General features: G+C 35.9%; 1 protein-coding gene across 4 annotated transcripts; it reads left to right on the top strand.

Annotated features, from left to right (window-relative positions):
- The first annotated feature begins 328 nt into the window (after positions 1–328).
- Positions 329–17,381, top strand: LOC136220133 (calmodulin-binding transcription activator 2-like). Of its 4 annotated transcripts, none has more exons than XM_066007848.1 (12): positions 329–584; positions 1,529–1,648; positions 2,915–3,030; positions 5,057–5,145; positions 6,385–6,430; positions 6,728–7,010; positions 8,106–8,386; positions 8,772–9,074; positions 9,168–9,853; positions 10,331–10,883; positions 13,483–13,791; positions 15,707–17,005. In XM_066007848.1, exons 1-12 carry the CDS (start codon positions 539–541, stop codon positions 15,755–15,757), a joined length of 2,883 nt encoding a protein of 960 aa, XP_065863920.1. In that variant the 5' UTR covers positions 329–538; the 3' UTR covers positions 15,758–17,005. The 4 variants fall into 4 exon arrangements, with proteins under 4 accessions (XP_065863920.1, XP_065863921.1, XP_065863919.1 ...); XM_066007849.1 differs by lacking the exon at positions 15,707–17,005 and adding an exon at positions 17,012–17,381 and having other exon boundaries at positions 332–584; positions 8,292–8,386; XM_066007847.1 differs by lacking the exon at positions 15,707–17,005 and adding an exon at positions 17,012–17,381 and having other exon boundaries at positions 332–584.
- Positions 17,382–18,457: the final 1,076 nt, after the last annotated feature.

Genomic DNA, 18,457 nt, shown 5'->3' with positions numbered 1-18,457 from the left:
ATTAAGTTAAGGAATCTAAGGTTGGGAAAGATTTGAATCCGATAATTGTTAGTTGCTAGCTAACAAGACTATAGGATTCAAAGGTTTCCGATTTGAATGCAATGGATCGCGTCGCGTCTACTTATTACAACTACTACTTATTCCAACAACTAATAAAAAAAGCTATTCGTATTGATTGCCATTAACTTGTTGCGTGAAGTAATAGACTTCATGTTACTCTCCGTGGAAGTTGATTCAATCTAGATAACCTGACCTATTTTGATAACCTTATTATGACAGAACTTGACCTATTACAAGAAAAGCAACCATGTACTTGCATGTACCGCAGATATTCCTCCGAGAAAAGAAAATGGCAAAATGCCACGTAGGCATACACATATATCCGCGCGATCGCTCTTCCTTCCTGAAATAGAAAAAAGAAAAACAAATCCATTATACATTTGACTTATAAATACTCATGCTCTCTTCTTCCTCTTTTTTTTTTTTTTTTTTTTTTTTTATCTTTTTGTGATCAATCGCTGGTGAAAATTTAGGGTTTATGTCAATGGCTGATCCTAGAAAATGCCTCGCCAATCAACCTCTTGGTTAGTCTCTCTTCTCTTTTTGTGTTTCTTTTCGTCGTCTACGACCTCTCATTTCTGTTTGCTCTGTTTGTGTTACGCTTTGTTTTTTCTTTTGTCGTCAATTTTTTCATGAATGTGCGGTTTGGAATATGAATATCTAAATATAATCGTAGTGATTAGTGGCAGAGAAAGGGAGGGGCCTCAGGTCGCTGGAATTACCCCTGCCAGGGATAGTTTCGGCCCTGTCTCCGGAAGATTGGGGTTGGAGATGTCAAGATAGTGTGGATTTTTTTTTTATATATAAATTGGCTGCTGAGAGGGCGAGCCTTGTTGTGTGACCAAGTGGTCACGGGTTCGAGTCTTAGGAGCGGCCTCTTGCCAAATAAATTGGCAGGGGAAGGCCTGCCCCCAGCACACCCTTGTGGTGGGATCCCTCCCCGGACCCTCGCTCAGCGGGGACGTGTAGTGCGACCGGGCCGCCCTTTTATATAAATTGGCTGCTGAGTCTAGTAGTCCTGTATTCGCCACTGATACTGATCTTTGAATACTCTCTCACTAAGGAAATGGAGGAAACGGAATTTCTAACAAAATTTAGCTAGGAAACTTTAATGGAAACAGAAAAGAAATGGAAATGAAATGCGGAAATGCTGGTAAAGAAGAGTTTCCGTGCAACATGCTCTCTCATTTTCCCTTCTTTACTACATCTTCCTTATGACACATGTGCGGTTGCATGCAAGAACTTTTAATGGAAACACAATGATTGGATTTTTCGAAACAATCGGTGATCGTTAACCGTTGCTTGTTATATTTTGGTTATTTCTCGCTGCTTCATTGTGAAGATTACCTGGTTTTTACTTTGTATTTTGTTGGTAGAACATGAGGAATTCTTTTACAGTTGTAAGTTGTTGTCAAACTTTGTGATAGTCAGACCTTTATTTATCCATGGATGTCTTTGAAATTTGCAGAATTACAACATATATTGGAGGAAGCTAGACATCGTTGGCTTCGGCCTGGTGAAATCTTAGAAATTCTTGGCAACTACCAGAAATTTACGTTATCTCCAGAGCCACCTATTCAGCCTTCAGGTTTCCATTTACTTCTTCTGCAAATATATTTGTTCTCTGTTTATTTCCCTTTAAAGATTTCTAAATTCATGTTTGTTGATAGACTCATTTGCATTACATGCATTTAATAGTTTGTATCTCTTCGGGTTTCCATTGTTTTTCTTTGAGTTGACGACGGTAGTGGTAGTGGTAGTGTGAATTGGTGATTATGGAGGTGATATGATAAATACCAGTAAATTCATTGAAAATAAATGATCAAATTCGTGCTTTTCTTTTGTTTGCTTCCAAATAAGGAGACATGACGATGTAATGGCTTCTTATAATGTACAATGCACAGGAAATTACCCTCATGTGCTCTATCTAGAATTCATATGTTAAAGGAGCTAAATTTTTCTTTTTGGTCATCCATATGCATGAATGGTGCAAATGATTAGACCTTGTAGTTGTTTAGCTATAAACTTGTTATCTTGTTTAATGAGTCCTGAAGTTTTCTTCCTATTCACTTTTCAAGACAGTCATTGAACGGGGTAATGCTTTTTTTGTTTTCTCAAAGGTATATTAATATAATGGGGATTGGAACACCATCTTTTACGTCTTTGCATTCGCTTGCTTTGGCTTTTAGGCCTTGAAGCTTGTTATGATTTTCTGTCAAGTTGGGTCTTCCACTGAAATTTGGAATGCATTTTCACCTTGACAGTTGCTAGATAAATTCTTTATGGGGATTATCTATTATATGTTTGAAAGAGCCATGTTGACTTAGTTATGTTATGTTCCTGCACACTAATGTGCCCTTGCACAACATTTAAACAAAATTTAGGGGGAAAGATGAAAATGGCTTTCTTGTTGTTGCTTCATAATATGTTTATAGTAGGGAGCACACGCCCATACTTTTGTGGGATTCATTTGATGCAAAGATATAAACAAGTCCATTGTTATGTGTAAAACTAAAACATGCTGGCAGAAATTTTCCTACACTATGAATAGAGTGGTTGGCATCCATAATAAGATTAGCAATTTTAAAAACTTATTATAGTTTTATACATTTGTAATTTGCTAATTTGCTTATGACTTGACTTGGATTTGATAGGCATTCTCTTGAAAATGATAAACTGATGATGCCAGTCCTGTTTAGATAAGTATTGCCTACAATTAATAATGCTGGACATGTCACTTTCTTATAAACATTATTGGGTTAATGGGCTCAACGCTATTCTACTCAGGGATTTGGAGCTTCAACATTTTACGTTGATAAATACAAACTGCAACTAATTTATCTTATCTTTTTAGCTGGATCCTTATTCCTGTTTGATCGTAAAGCACTTCGATATTTTCGTAAAGATGGACACAGTTGGAGGAAGAAAAAGGATGGAAAAACTGTTAGAGAAGCTCATGAAAAGTTGAAGGTGTGCAGTTCAATTTATTATTTGTAAGTTCACCTATTTTTTTGGCCGATCCTAACTAGTGTTGTTCAAGAGTCTTCTAGGGGGGTAAATTACACTTATGGCCACTGAACTTTACTCATTTTCATGGTATGGCCACTAAACTTCAAAACGTAACATAAAAGCCACTCAACTTTACACGTTCTAACATTATGGTCACTAAACTTTAACTAACGCCTCAAAATGACCGTTAAATGACCTCAAAACCAAAATTTTGAAGAATTAAAGTTGCTTAGAATATCATCAATTCTTGGAATTTTTTATTTTGACGTCGTCAACGGTCATTTTGAGGCTTTGATTGAAGTGTAGTGGCCATAATGTTAGAAAAATGTAAAGTTGAGTGACTTTTATGTTGCATTTTGAAGTTTAGTGGCCATACCATGAAAATGAGTAAAGTTCAGTGGCCATGGGTGTAATTTACCCGTCTTCTAGGTATTGGTTCCCATTGTTAGGCAATTGATCTAGAGGTTCATTAACTTGTATGATAAATTGATGTTAACAAGTTTTGTTCTAGTTTCCATCTTCACCCTGCATGAGTTGTTAAAACTTGTTTACTTATTGAACATTAATATATACTGAGTTCTCAAATAATTTTAACTTCTGATTGGGTTCCTTCATCTAAAGTGAAAATTTAATATCAAAATATAGATTACCATATACAACAGCAAAGCACATATTTTCAAATTCTCAGGACTTTGCTAATAGGTGTTTCAGAAAACAACAATGATGATGAACATAGTTATTAAATCGAGATCGACTCGTGACTCGAAATCCTCATTTTGTGAATCGGGACTCGTGAATCAGATCAAATTCAAAATGTTAATCATGTTTAACTTTAAATATTAGTCTAAAAATGCAATTTTAATGTCCAAATAGAAATTATATCAACTTATCAACCAAGCACATGAGTTAAAATTCAAATCTAATGCAATCCTAATAAAGCTAATTGACAAAGCATTCTTCATCATCAAGAGAATCATCATCATCTTCTTCTTCCTTTGGAGAGTAGGAGGAATTTTTATTTTTGAAAGGAGAGAAAGAAGAGAGTTGGCGGAAGTGTCTGATAATGATTTAGGTTTTTTTATCACAATAAATTGATTTGCTTGCAAAGTAATAGAATTTGTAGAGATTAGTTTTATTATTTTTTAATTTCAAAATTGGTTTTATTGTTTTCTATCGGCTCCAAATTCCAATTGAGTCTCCTAGTTTTCTTAAATTCCTTTTTAATCTGGCCAGATTCGATTTTGACTTCAACAACAACAACAACAAAGCCTTAGTCCCGAAATGATTCGGAGTCGGCTAACATGAACCGTCATACGAAACCGTGAAATCAAGTAGTGTCAGCGACATAAATTCTTCCCCTCCACTCCGTCCTATCCACTATCATATTTTCCTCAATCCCCAATAAATAAATTGTGTGCATGTTAACATGAATCGCTGGACTGAGCCGATTCACCACAGATTCGGGCGATTCATGTCCGATTCACATATGATTTCAAGTCATACCACAGATACGCCTCGGAATCCCATGGAATCGAATCGTACGTATGAGTCGACTCGTATGATTCTAACAACAGTGATGATGAATGCCTATCTACCTGGAAAGTGATGGGAGTTGCTATCTTCATTTATTCACTTCTTTGTTGTCGAATTAGCATAGATCTTTCTATGCCAATGCAATAGATTTATTAATTCCTCTGTTGATATGAGTGAGTGAGATGGACTTGGTGTAAGTAGACTAGAACTGAATCATGTTGATGACTTAAACATTTTTTGATAAGGAAAATCCCCAGTTAATATAAACTATTATTAATCACCTTCCAGACAGCATTGAGGCCTTCATTCTTTGAGTAGGCGTATTTCTGAACAGTGGGCATAATTGTGATCATCTTCATTGAGATTGTTTCTGCGTGTTTTCTTCTTATCTTTCACTGTTTGTAATGTTGGTTAGGCAGTCTTGGTAATACTTTATTTCTTTATTGGTTTGTAGGCTGGCAGTGTGGAGGTTCTTCATTGTTATTATGCACATGGGGAGGACAATGACAGCTTTCAGCGACGATGTTATTGGATGCTTGATGAGTGAGTTTGACTCAAGGACTTCCTGATTTAAATTATAGTTTGCTTTCAATTGCTCATATTGTCACAGTCACACTACTACTGCTGTAAGAGAGCTTGGGAAAAAGTTGATAAACTGGAAAGCATGAGGCTTTTCTGTGATGAGTTACTTTATTGTTAATTACTTCTTATTGTCATTCTTTTGAACTTTATTTACAAGTACGTGCCCCCCTGAACATTATTAAAAGCACCATTTGACCCCCTAAACTAATCAAAGCTCTGATTTAACCCCTAAACTGAATAAAAGTAGCATCAATTAACCCTCCCTCACAAAATAACCAGTCACATGCGAGTGCGTGTAGTACACGCCCCTGACTAAAAGTGAAAAAATTAAAAACAAAAAAACAACATAATCTAGGAGTAAATGGTTGAGGAATAAACAGAGGCCCCCTATTTTACATTTTTCCACTGCAGATAGAGGGGATTCGAAAGCTATTCCATTTTCTTCATCCTAATTTCTCTATGTTGAGGAAGGGAAGAAAATCCTCCCGAATCTCTTCCATCCACTGAAAAGAAGTCGAAAGTGTATACCAAAATAAGGAAAAGTCTTCCACTATGGCTTTCGACCACTCCCAATAATCTAACTCGCAAGGTAACCATTCATCTTACCTCCATCTTCTCCATCTAATTTGCCCCTAGCATATATTCCGGAGAAATTTTTCTGTCAGCCCTCTCATTCCTTCCAAATTGTTGGACCCCATGGAGTGAAATTAGAAGCAGGCATGGCCACCCACTCCATTTTCATTAGAAAAAGAAATGGGTTGTTTGAGTTTTTTAGTTTCTGTCAATAGTTTCGGGTTCTTAATTTTGTGTTTGGTGATGAGTTTTTGATGATTCAGATTTGATATTTGAGTTCAGTGTGTTTTTTGTGTGGAGAAAAGAGATAAAGGAAGAAAGAGAGAGGAAAAAGAATGAAGAAAGTATTAATGAAAGTTAAAGAAAATAAAAGGGACTGTCATGGAATTTTTTAAGGGACTGTTATGATTTTTTTCACTTGCTCAATTTTCTCCCTCTTCCACGTCAGATGCCACGTCAGCATCAGGAAAGGATGTATAGTTACCCTTTTATTCAGTTTAGGGGTTAAATTGGAGCTTTTATTAGTTTAAGGGGCCAAACGGCCTTTTTAATAAAGTTCAGGGGGGCACGTATGCATTAAGCCTTTACAAGTTCTATAACTTTATCTGGTTGTTTTTTGGTCCTCAGGAAGTTCGAGCATATTGTTCTTGTGCACTACAGAGAAGTAAAGGAGGTATTCCTTTTCACTGATTATAAATTACATCTCCTTATCTCTCTCCAGTATGATTTTTCTGTTATTTATTAATGAACATTCTGCAACCATAAATTTTAAAATTTGAAGTGAAACCTATTGTAGTATTAATCATAAGCGAAGAATTGCTTAGCCTTTACTTTATTAGTTTATTGCTCTTCTGTATCACAAATGTCTCCAATGTGGTTGGTAGGTCCAAGGACTTATAAATTGTCTGTGTTATTTGCAAGTACATGCTTCAGTGTGCCTGGATGGTAAACTTCTTTTCTTCTGATGCAGGGCTACAAATCTGGTGTATCACATTTGCTGGCAGATTCAAGTATACAGGTTGACAGACCTCAACCCAGTTCTGCCCCTTCCTTTGGGCAAACACCCTCACATGCTTTTATAGCTCAGGCATTTTGCGAATCAATTCCCAACAGAATCGATTGGAATGGGCAAGCATTGTCTTCAGATTTTGATGATGTGGATTCTAAAGATGATTTAGGGGCCTCTTCTCTCATTGAACCTGTCTCAAATTCTATGTCTCATAATGCTTCTTTACTTGGTGCTGAAGTTGAAGGTAAGATAATTGCAGGGTGTCAAAATAGTTTTGATTTATTTTGTATACTACATAAAGCTTATTTTGTTAGTAGTTCATGGAGTCTAATAAGCGCAAGACTCCATGGATGTATGGGGTTTTACGAGTGTCTTGATGTCTTATCATAGAAAAGCATGTGAAATTAAGTTAACTAGTTTAATTATTTGAGCTGGCAAAGATCAAATAATTCTCGGGCAGCAACTTTTGTCATATATCTTATCAGGGTTGTTGTCCTTTTGAGCTATTCTTTCCTAATTCTTTTGTTGTGGACTTGATTTTTTTGTAGTATAATTTGAAGGTTATTGTCATGCATATATGACTTGTATTTATCAGTTATTATTTAACATGTTTTTGGGAAGTACTTTTTGTATCTTAAGGGATTGCTTAGTTGTAGAAAACATCACCTGTGTTCTAGAAGAGTTTTTTGAAAAGCCTGGAAAATAGTTGTTAGTTTATCTAACTTTATGCATATAGAATATTGGAATATAATTTTCTATATATTTCTCATTTTGTTCTATATTTGGAAAATTTGAGATTTTCTCCGACTCCTTATTTACATGGAATATATATATATATATATATGAGTTATTTATCAATCAAGCATTCTTCTTACGGCTAGATCCAATCTCCTGATCCCTGTGGAAAGGAAAAAGAATTTCACCTCCTTCCTTATATATATATGTGTGTGTGTAACATTTTAGTTATTTTACAATATCTACAACTATTTTATTAATCTGTAGATATTAAATTCAATCACTATATATTTTCTTATTTTCTTACATAGTTAATTCCACTCTAAGGAAGATCTATGTTTCATCCAATTTTTTGGTTTTCTATTCATAATTTATTATACTAGCTATTAGTTTTCTTTCATATTTCCCATCGAATATAAATTATATATAAACTGTATGTTTTATAGAACTGTTTATATATTTTTACTTTCTAATGTATCATTCAGTTTTGCATTTGAAAATTGAAAATCTATAACATTGGAAAATGGAAAAGAACACTTGAAAAAGGACATAAAAAAACTTTTCTGAAACTAAACAAGACCTAAATGTTTCTGTTGCTTTTCAGAATTCCCTGTTTTACCAAGGAATTCACCAGGAACATGGTTTATTGGATCTAACTTTGTTCAAACCTCTGGATCATCTATGTTGCCTGGAAGTTCCTCCTTCAGCAAGAGTGCATATCATATGCATGACCAGAAAAATTATGTTGGTCAACATGATGGAACTGACTTCATTAGTCATAAGTTAACAGATTCCAGATTGGATGGTGATGTTCCAGATACAGTTGCTACTGAAGATAGATTGATCACTGATATAGCAGCAACAGTTCATCAGAGATCAATTCAGGTCTTCATGCAGTAGTTTTTTTTTATCATGTTATTTTCTCTTTTCGGATGTTTATGGTAGTTTTGGTTGATTTATTGCTGTATATCACAGAAATGTCAGTTCAATTCCTGCTTACTTTTTCTCAGTGATCAAAGGGGGAAAGAAATAGCCATAGGATTTGGAAACCATTTTATGTGTTGTAGGTTATCTTATAGCTCATTGTATTATATTATCCTGGTAAAGTCAGTAATGAAGAATTACCAAGTGATATGACTTTAATTTGGTTCCTACCCAGTTTCTTGTATTATATTATATCATATCTTGTTGTGGCAGGATATGACTTGATTTTGGTTCCTACCCAGTTTCCCAGATCTTCTTGCTCTCTAAAAGCTGTTTCTTTTGCCAGATTGATATCAAACCAAAAGACGTTGAAGCAAATAATAGTGCAGTAAGAGAGCTAAAGAAACTGGATAGTTTTGGGAGATGGATGGATAAAGAAATCGGTGGAGATTACAATGATTCTTTGATGGCATCTGACTCTGCGAATTATTGGAACACGCTGGCTGAGAATGATGACAAGGAAGTGTCCAGCTTATCACATCACATGCAGTTGGATGTCGAATCATTGGGCCCTTCACTTGCCCATGAACAATTATTTACTATACATGATTTTTCACCTGATTGGGCTTTTTCTGGTGTTGAAACAAAGGTGTTTTTTTTGTTTCCTGATTGCATGAAGATGTTATTCATCAGAATTGTTGCACAAATTATCTTTATCTTTAATGTTTGTTCTTTTGGACAGGTTCTAATCATTGGTACATTTTTAGGAAGCAAGACACTTTCCAGTGAAAGCAAGTGGGGCTGTATGTTTGGTGAAATTGAAGTTTTTGCTGAAGTTCTGATAGATAATGTTATCAGATGTCAAGCTCCTCTTCATGCTACTGGGAGGGTCCCATTCTATGTCACCTGCCGTAACAGGTTAGCATGCAGCGAGGTGAGGGAATTTGAATTTCGTGAAAATCCGTCAAGGACTCCTAGAATTGTGCAAGGGGAGGAACTGCAGTTCGAAGTACGTCTAGCAAAGTTGTTTCGTCTATGCCCGGAGAGTACATCTTTGAATTGTTCCATTGAGGGATGTGGTAAATGTAAGATTATAAGTACTTTAAATTCAGTGAGAAATGATAGGAAGAAAGACTTGACTAGTGTCAAACAGAGCTCTATGGTCTCTGGGGCCAATTGCATGAATGCTAGAGATAATTTGATTCAAAGTTTGTTAAAGGATAGATTTTTTGAGTGGCTGGTATTTAAAGTTCATGGAGGAGGTAAAGGACCTGATGTGTTGGACAATGAAGGCCAGGGAGTTATACACTTGGCTGCTGCTCTTGGTTATGAATGGTCGATGGCCCTAATAGTCACTGCGACTAACAATCCTAATTTCAGGGATGCACTAGGAAGAACAGCACTTCATTGGGCATCATATTTTGGGAGGTCAGATTTTCTCTTTCTTCTCTTTTTTAGGATTGCTTAATTCGTTGGCTGTTTAATTTACAATGACCATTCTGATTACCCAGATCAAGCTTTCATCTATGCTTTCTTGCTGTTAGAACATTACATATCATCTTGCTATATTCTAGGAAGCACCGACATGGGTACTCATACGGGTGCAGCAAAGGAAATTTCTAAAAAATATGAGACATGGGTACGACGGGGACACGCTAAATTTATATATATCATAAATAATAAGTGTGTTCCCGGAGTGTCCGACTCCGACACTTGTATGTTAACCTCCTAGAAGTGTCGGTGCTTCCTAGGCTATATTGGATGATGTAGTTCCTTTTCTACTATGCCTATGGTAGTATGGAGTCTTTTTTTTTCGCTTTTTTCATATATATGCATAAAATTCTTTGTATCACTTAAATAAGTTGTGTTAAAATTATTATCTTCTTGTGTGTTTGCTTCCCTCAGAGAAGAAACTGTCATCACACTGGTTAGACTGGGTGTGGATCCAACTGCTGTTGATGATCCGACATCAGCATTTCCCGGAGGAAGAATCGCAGCTGATTTGGCATCAAGTCAAGGACATAAAGGAATAGCTGGTTACTTGGCTGAAGCTTTTTTAACTAGGAACCTTTCTACTTTAAACATAAAAGGGCATTCGACAGACAGTGTTCCAGAAGACGAGGCTACTGCGAGCACAGCCAATATTATGTTTCCATCAAATGGAGGAGATGATCAGGTTTCCTTGAGAGAATCCCTTGCTGCAGTCAGAAAATCAACTCTTGCTGCAGCTCTAATTCAAGCAGCCTACAGGTCTTATTCTTTCCATTATGGACGATTGCCTGAGAGCCCCGATGATTCTGAAATTTTGGCTAGCCTATGTCCTAAGAACAAAAATCACAGGAGAAGTCACTTTGAGGACTATTTGCATTCTGCTGCTGTAAAGATCCAACAAAAGTATCGTGGGTGGAAAGGAAGAAAAGATTATATGAAGATGCGCATGAAGGTTTTAAAAATCCAGGTACTGAACACAAATATGTTGCTTATTGAAATTTCTTACGTATTCGGTTAATTACTGTGCTTTGATTTTGCTTGGCGAACTATTTCTGATTGGTTCTCTGTCCTCTCATTTCTCTTTTCTCCTTGACCTCTAGTGGATGGCTGTTAAAGGCTCAACGCTAGGCTCAAGGTGCGCGCCTGAGGAACAGGAGGCGCAGAAAAAAAAAAAAAAATATATATATATATATACTTTATTACTAGTTAAAGCATATCAATATCACTAATACTCTATTACTAGTTAAAGCATAAGCCAAAAAAACACACTTATGACCATACAAACAAGACAAACCCACATAAAAAACATAATACTAAATGTCAAAAACACCAAGTTAAGTTCATATTTATAGAGACATTAATATATACTTAACGTCTCAACCTAAGTACCTAACTAATGTCTCAACCTAAGTACCTAACCATGCTATAATTCTAGGCTGCACGTTTCTGCTGGCTCGTCTGTTTCTGTTTGAGTGGAGACTATTCTTTACGTGACTCTGCTCTTAATCCCTCTCTAGTCTATCTATATTTACGTCTCTTGATATTCTTATTTAGATCAAGGGTTAAGATTAAGTTTATCTGAAAATTAGATTAGTGGTTGAGATTAATCAACCATTTGTTTTACACAAAACAGTAAAAAAAACCTAGTGAAAACAGTATATGTTACTATGTCTCTTGATATTCTTATTTAGATGAAGGGTTAAGATTAAGTTTATTTAAATTATATTAGTGGTTGAGATTAATCAACCATTTATTTTACACAACAGCAAAAAAAAAAAAAAGAAAAAAAAAACACTAGTGAAAACAGTATATGTTACTGAGGTGTGCCTTGACTCACGCTCTGAAGGCCAGGCGCACAAGGATAGAGCTTTTTAAACTGTGCATCGCCTTGTGCAATCAAGGCTCACTACCTTGAGTCTTGCCTAAGGTGCGCCTCCGGTGATTGGCAACTGTCAAATTAAAATCTATCTATGTTGTGGTAATATTAAAAAGGGTAAATAATTTATTAGTACCCTCCTTTTTACCTAAAACATTGTTTAGTCTCCCTATTTTGGAAAGCACATTATAAGATCCATATCTTTTGTCAATATTAACCCTTTGGTCCTTTTGTCTATTTTTTTCTAGATTTTTAACCGTTATATTTGGCATAAACAGACAGACAGAAAATAACTGAGTAACGTGACCATTTTGTATTTATTATGACTGTTTGGAAAACTAAGATATATTCGGTTAAAAATCTAAAAAAACTAGACAGAAGGACCAAATGGTTAATATTAACAAAAGATAGGGACCTTATAATGTGTTTTTCAAAATAGGACTAAATAGTGTGTTAGGTAAAAAGGATGGGACTAACAAATTATTTACCCTATTAAAAATGAGAACCCTTAGATGCATAGTTATTAAAGGCGCATGGCGCACTAAGGCGCAAGGGGTCCTGGAGCCTTGGCGCATGGCGCACGGCGATGGCGCGCGCCATAGCGAGACAAGGCGCACTTACAAAAATAAAAATTATAAAACTATAAAACTAACATAAAAATGCAATGAATACTAAATCATGAAAATATCTTAAGCATAAATAAATTTAAAATGCAAAATAAACCCCATATCAGCAAACTTTAAAGTTGAATACTAATTTCTAAGTTCTACTCCTAATCAAAACTCTCCAAATCCATCACTCCTCATCATCACTATCACACTCCTCATCTAAAGCATCATCATCAAACTGATCCTCTTCATCCTCATCAACAAACTCAGTTTCTTCTTCCTCCTCATCTCGAACCCCATATCAGCAAACTTTAAAGTTGAATACTAATTTCTAAGTTCTACTCCTAATCAAAACTCTCCAAATCCATCACTCCTCATCATCACTATCACACTCCTCATCTAAAGAATCATCATCAAACTGATCCTCTTCATCCTCATCAACAAACTCAGTTTCTTCTTCCTCCTCATCTCGAACAACTACATGGGCTTTTCCTCGATCCTTGGAAGATGATACTTTAGCCTTTTTTCCTACTCTTCTAGTGTTATATGCACTCTCTTCAACTCCAGCAGCCTTACCAACTAAACCCCATGTTAGAGTATCATTTTCAAACACGAGTTCATCTTCAACTCTTCAAATGACTCTGTCTCTTGGTCTTCTAATTAGTTTAAAACGTATAATCTCTCTCCTCTTTAATACTTCTTGTTAATAGAACATGTGCTCCATCCCAGATATATAAAAAAACTGCCCATAACTGCCTCTAACTGCCAAGGCGCGCCTTAGTGCGCCTTTGGCAATTGCATTTGGCGCACAATGGCGCACCAGGCGCGCGCCATGGCGATTGCGCCTCGCCATGGGGCTGCCATGGCGCTAAGGCCTGCGCCTGGTGCGCCATGCGCCATAGGCGCGCCTTAGGCGCGCCTTTAATAACTATGCTTAGATGCTATTAACTCTACATTTGTATATTATCATGCTTTGCAGACCTGTTATTTCTGAGAATGTTAATTCTTTCTTTGTGGTTTGATTTTGGTAAAGCTATCCGAAGTTTATGCAAATGCTTATTCAGTCTGCTATTTTCTTTTAGGCACATGTGAGGGGAAATCGAGTGCGTAAGCAATATAAAAAGGTTATTTGGTCTGTTAGTATTGTTGAAAAGGCAATACTACGTTGGAGGCGAAAAGGATCAGGTCTGCGAGGATTTCGGGTGGAGAAGACAATAGGAAATGCGAAACCAGAAACTGACAATACTGATGAATATGAATTTTTGAGAATCAGCCGGAAACAGAAGTTCGATGGAGTTGAAAAAGCTCTAGAAAGGGTGAAGTCCATGGTACATGACCCTGCGGCCCGTGACCAATACATGAGGCTAGTTGCTCAAGCTGAGAATCTCAAGGTTAGTGTTTTGTATAAATTATTAGGTAAACAATTTATTAGTCCCTACTTTTTTTACCTAACACACTGTTTAGTCCTCATATTTTAAACAATGTGTTAGGGACTAATAAATTATTTACCCAAATTATTAATTTCAAGTTAAATGCCTTGCATGACAAGTGAAGGAGAATTGTAAACCATTGTTCTCTCTCTCTCCCACATAGACCTAATACATACATAGTCTCTCCTAGTTAGGTCATAAAAGCTGATTCCCCTGTCCCTGAACTTCAAAATGACCGATTAGTGAACTTCAAAATGACCGATTAACTACTTAAAGTGGCGTATTGGCCCCTGAATTTGCTTAATTGACTTATTGTCCCCCTAAACTTGCTTAAAGTGATGATGTCTGCTTCAACTTGTCTAAATCCCCACTTGCTCTGCCATATAAGACTTAGGGGCTTAATCATGTTATTTCAAGCAACTTCAAGTGTAAACCATTGTTCTCTCTCCCACAGACCTAGTACATACATAGTCTCTCCTAATTAGGTCATAAACGCGACTCCCCTCTCCCCCTCCCTGAACTTCGAAATGATCTATTACTGAACTTCTAAATGACCGATTAACTGCTCAAAGTGGCGTATTGGCTCTTGATTTTGTTGAAATTGACCTATTGTCCCCCTAAACTTGCTTAAAGTGATGTCTGCCTCACCTTGTCTAAATCTCCACTTGCTCTGCCATATAGGATTTAGGGGCTTCATCAAGTTATTTCAAACAACTTCAAGTGTAAACCATTTTTCTCTCTCTCATAAACCTAATTCATACATAGTCTCTCCTAGTTAGGGCATAAAAGCTGATTCCCCCCTCCTTGTCCCTGAACTTCAAAATGACAGATTAGTGAACTTCAAAGTACCGAATAACTACTTAAAGTGGCGTATTGGCCCCTGAATTTGCTTAAATTGACTTATTGTCCCCTAAACTTGCTTGAAGTGATATTTGCTCTGCCATATAAGGTTTAGGGGATTAATCACGATATTTCAAGCAACTTTAAGTGTAAATCATTGTTCTCTCTCCCACATACCTAGTACATACATAGTCTCTCTTAACTAGGTCATAAAAGCTGATTCCGCCCTGAACTTCGAAATGACTGATTAACTGCTCAAAGTGGCGTATTGGCTCTTGAATTTGCTTAAATTGACCTGTTGTCCCCCTAAACTTGCTTAAAGTGATGTCTGCTTCAACTTGTTTAAATCTCCACTTGTTGTGCCATATAGGATTTAGGGGCTTAATCACGTTTTTTAAAGCAACTTCAAGTGTAAACCATTTTTCTCTCTCCCACATAGACCTAATACATACACAGTCTCTCCTAGTTAGGTCATAAAAGCGGATACCCCCCTCCCCCTTACTGAATTTCGAAATGACCGATTAACTACATAAAGTGGCGTACTGCCCCTGAATTTGCTTAAATTGACTTATTGTCCCCTGAACTTGCTTAAAGTGATGATGTCTGCTTCAACTTGTCTGAAACTCCACTTGCTCTGCCATATAAGATTTAGGGGCATGAAAGCCGATTCTCCCCTCCCCCTCCCTGAACTTCAAAATGACCGATTAACTACTCAAATTTGCGTATATGCCTGCTTCAACTTGGTCTCCACTTGCTCTGCCATATAGGAATTAGGGGCTTAATCACGTTTCTTCAAGCAACTTGATCTCCTAGTTAGGTCATAAAAGCCGATTGCCCTCCCTGAACTCCGAAAATGACCGATTAACTACTTAAAGTGGCCTATTGGCTACTTAATTTTATTAATTGGAACTCCTGGCACACTGAATTTGCATAAATTGACCTATTAACTACTTAAACTGACACATACCATATGCTGCCCAGCATGTTCTTATTGGCATTTAATTATGTTTGAAACTCAATGCTCTATCCTCAACAGATGACTGATGAAGCGATCAGGGAATCGCGAGAAGATGAATGTTTTCAATAGAGAAATGCAATATAGCTGACTCTAATTACCCAGTAAATTGATGCCACTATTATATGGAATCAAGCTGCTGCGTTTTTACCGGGTTAACTAATTCTTTTTTGGTTTGATGGTCATCTAACTTGTGTTAATCAAAATGTAGAGAGGATGAGGGAAATGAAGGATAGATTTTGGATTGTAAACCCGGCTAAATTTTTATAGCTGCTTCTAAGGGTAACAGAAAAAGGAAGATGGTTTCCAATCAAAGTTTTTTTAGGGATAAAATGTACGGAAAAGGTCATTTCTACCAAGTATATATATTTCGGTTTATAGTTTCTCTGTTGGCTCTTTCTCCTGAAAATTTCTCCTCTCAAAATAATTGCGTATTTTTTATGCCTAAAGTTCTTGATAAATGTTGACTTTAATCATTAGAGCATTGAGTTTCAAACAAAATTAAAAATTTAGTTAATAGTTCAATAATGCAATAAATTTACTTGAAGCAAGTTATTGTTTGATTATTTTACTTGGGTGTAATTGTTGGGGTCGGGTTGGCCTGTGGCTTCACGGGTTCATACTTAAAAACATCCAATCCAAGTCTAGACCGTTGTCAATTTAATTGAGCTTGGGCTGAGTTTGGGTTTGAAAATTAAATCTCAAAGGGCTCGGGCGGAGTTTGGGTTCAAAAATTAAATCTCAAACCCGCTCCAAGTAGGCTGATCTTTTTGTATAATACATAGAAGTCATATATGGAGTAAATATATCCATTTGTCTCCCTCTACTCTTTTTTTTATGTTGAATATGTCAAAAAGTCCAAAATCTAGGCCTGTAAGATCCTTCTGTACCACTATATCGTCATCCAAGAAAATTACTTTGTAAATTTCTGGGAAGATCTCGGGCAGGTAAAAGCGTAAATGGTTCAGGATGTACTTCGGGTTTTTTACTTCAAATTACACCTGTTCATAAGATCGCCTAAACCCACCTCTTATGAAGGCTTGAACATTTTATATAAGAATTGGTCCGGTCTGGCCTGAAACCATTCAAGTCAACACATAGATTTTGTTGGGCTTGGGATTTGTCTCGAAAGCTCGAGCCTAACTGTCCTTATATTATATACATTTTATATGCTTATTTATTATCTTTATTTGATTTTTATTACTTTGTTAAATAGTTTTAGGATATATTCAATTATTAACTACTTAAACTGACAAATATGATATGTCCAAAACGTTCTTATTGGCATTTAATTGTGTTTGAAACTCCATGCTCTATCCTCAACAGATTACTGATGAAGCGATCAGGGAATCGCGAGAAGATGAATGTTTTCAATAGAGAAACGCAATATAGCCGACTCTAGTTACCCAGTAAATTGATGCCACTATTATATGGAATCAAGCTGCTGCGATAAAACGGGCTAACTAATTCTTTTTTGTGGTGATGGTCATCTAACTTGTGTTAATGAAAATGTAGAGAGGATGAGGGAAATGAAGGATAGGGTTTGGATTTATAAACCCAGCTAAATTTTTATAGCTGCTTGTAAGGGTAACAGAAAAAGGAAGATGGTTTCTGTCCAATCTAAGTTTTTAGGGATAAAATGTAGCGTTAAAGGTGATTTCTACCAAGTATATGGCAAAGTGAATATCTATCTGTCTCTGTATCTATGGTTCGCTTTATTCTTTCTCTGTTGGCTCTTTCTTGTCAGAGATTAATACAAGATATAAGTTCGAGCTTTTAGTTAAGACTCAATCATATATCTTATATTAATCTCTAGGGTTAATTTAAAAAACATAACGTGTGGTTTCTCTAATTTCTAGATGGATAGGTGCTCGTGGTGTTTTTTTTTTTTTTTTTTGAAAAACGATGTGTGAGTTTGCGCATTTGCAAATCGTTGGCATTGTCAATTTTACCGTTTATGATTTAAAAATAAAAAATTACAAGAATTAAATTAAATTCTAAAGAAATTTAATTTTTCAAATTTAGGAGAAAGCTTTAAAAGTGATAATTTTATAAATTAAAAAATTTGGTTTTGGTTTCATGGTAAATATGGTACTAATCAAATTTAATTTTTAAAATTTTCTAATTTTAGGTCATAAACGGTTAAATTGACAATGTGAACTTAAAAAAGAACCTAAAACTCCTTTTTTCATCCAATAAAAAGGGTACCAATTTCTTTTTTAGATTTAAATGTTGGCTTGTGTGTCATGTAATTTTTTTTTATTTATGAGAATGCTACCATTTCATTAAGTAATAATAAGATTGATAGTACAGCATGAAAATAGTAAGGAATAAAACCTCACATACCTATAGGCAAAGTCTATTACATGATCCACGAAGGTAAGAAAAAGGCTACAAAAAGCAAAAAAAGCCATGAAAGGTACAACTAAAATAAAAGATCGTTGAAACATATATTTATCGTAATCCCAGATTCGCAGCGGAGCAATCGTAGTTTAATCTTTATTCTTTGAACCATTCTGAAACATCGGATCTAAGTCCCTTCTTTTGCAACCACGTAGATCTAGTGATCTACGGATAAGATCTACCTTTTCTGTGCTTGCTACAACAGAAAATGTTATAAAAACAAAGATTTTAACAAACAGATGCACGATAAACGGATCTAGAGATCGAATAAAATATGTCAGATCTGACCAAAATAAAATGATACAAACAGAAAACGAAGGGAAAAACAACTAGCACGAAAAATAAAGAACATGGGGAGGAGGAAGAGGG

The sequence above is a fragment of the Euphorbia lathyris genome, chromosome 2 (assembly GCF_963576675.1).
Source record: "Euphorbia lathyris chromosome 2, ddEupLath1.1, whole genome shotgun sequence".
Lineage (NCBI taxonomy): Eukaryota > Viridiplantae > Streptophyta > Magnoliopsida > Malpighiales > Euphorbiaceae > Euphorbia > Euphorbia lathyris.
Note: the sequence above shows the minus strand (reverse complement) of the source record. Positions and strands in the feature narration are given on the sequence as shown.

Coding starts and splice junctions, on each gene's coding strand:
- LOC136220133 (XM_066007847.1), top strand. CDS start 539: ATGTCAATGGCTGATCCTAGAAAATGCCTCGCCAATCAACCTCTTG. Junction 1,649..2,914: donor GCCACCTATTCAGCCTTCAG/GTTTCCATTTAC, acceptor TTATCTTTTTAG/CTGGATCCTTATTCCTGTTT. Junction 3,031..5,056: donor AAGCTCATGAAAAGTTGAAG/GTGTGCAGTTCA, acceptor ATTGGTTTGTAG/GCTGGCAGTGTGGAGGTTCT.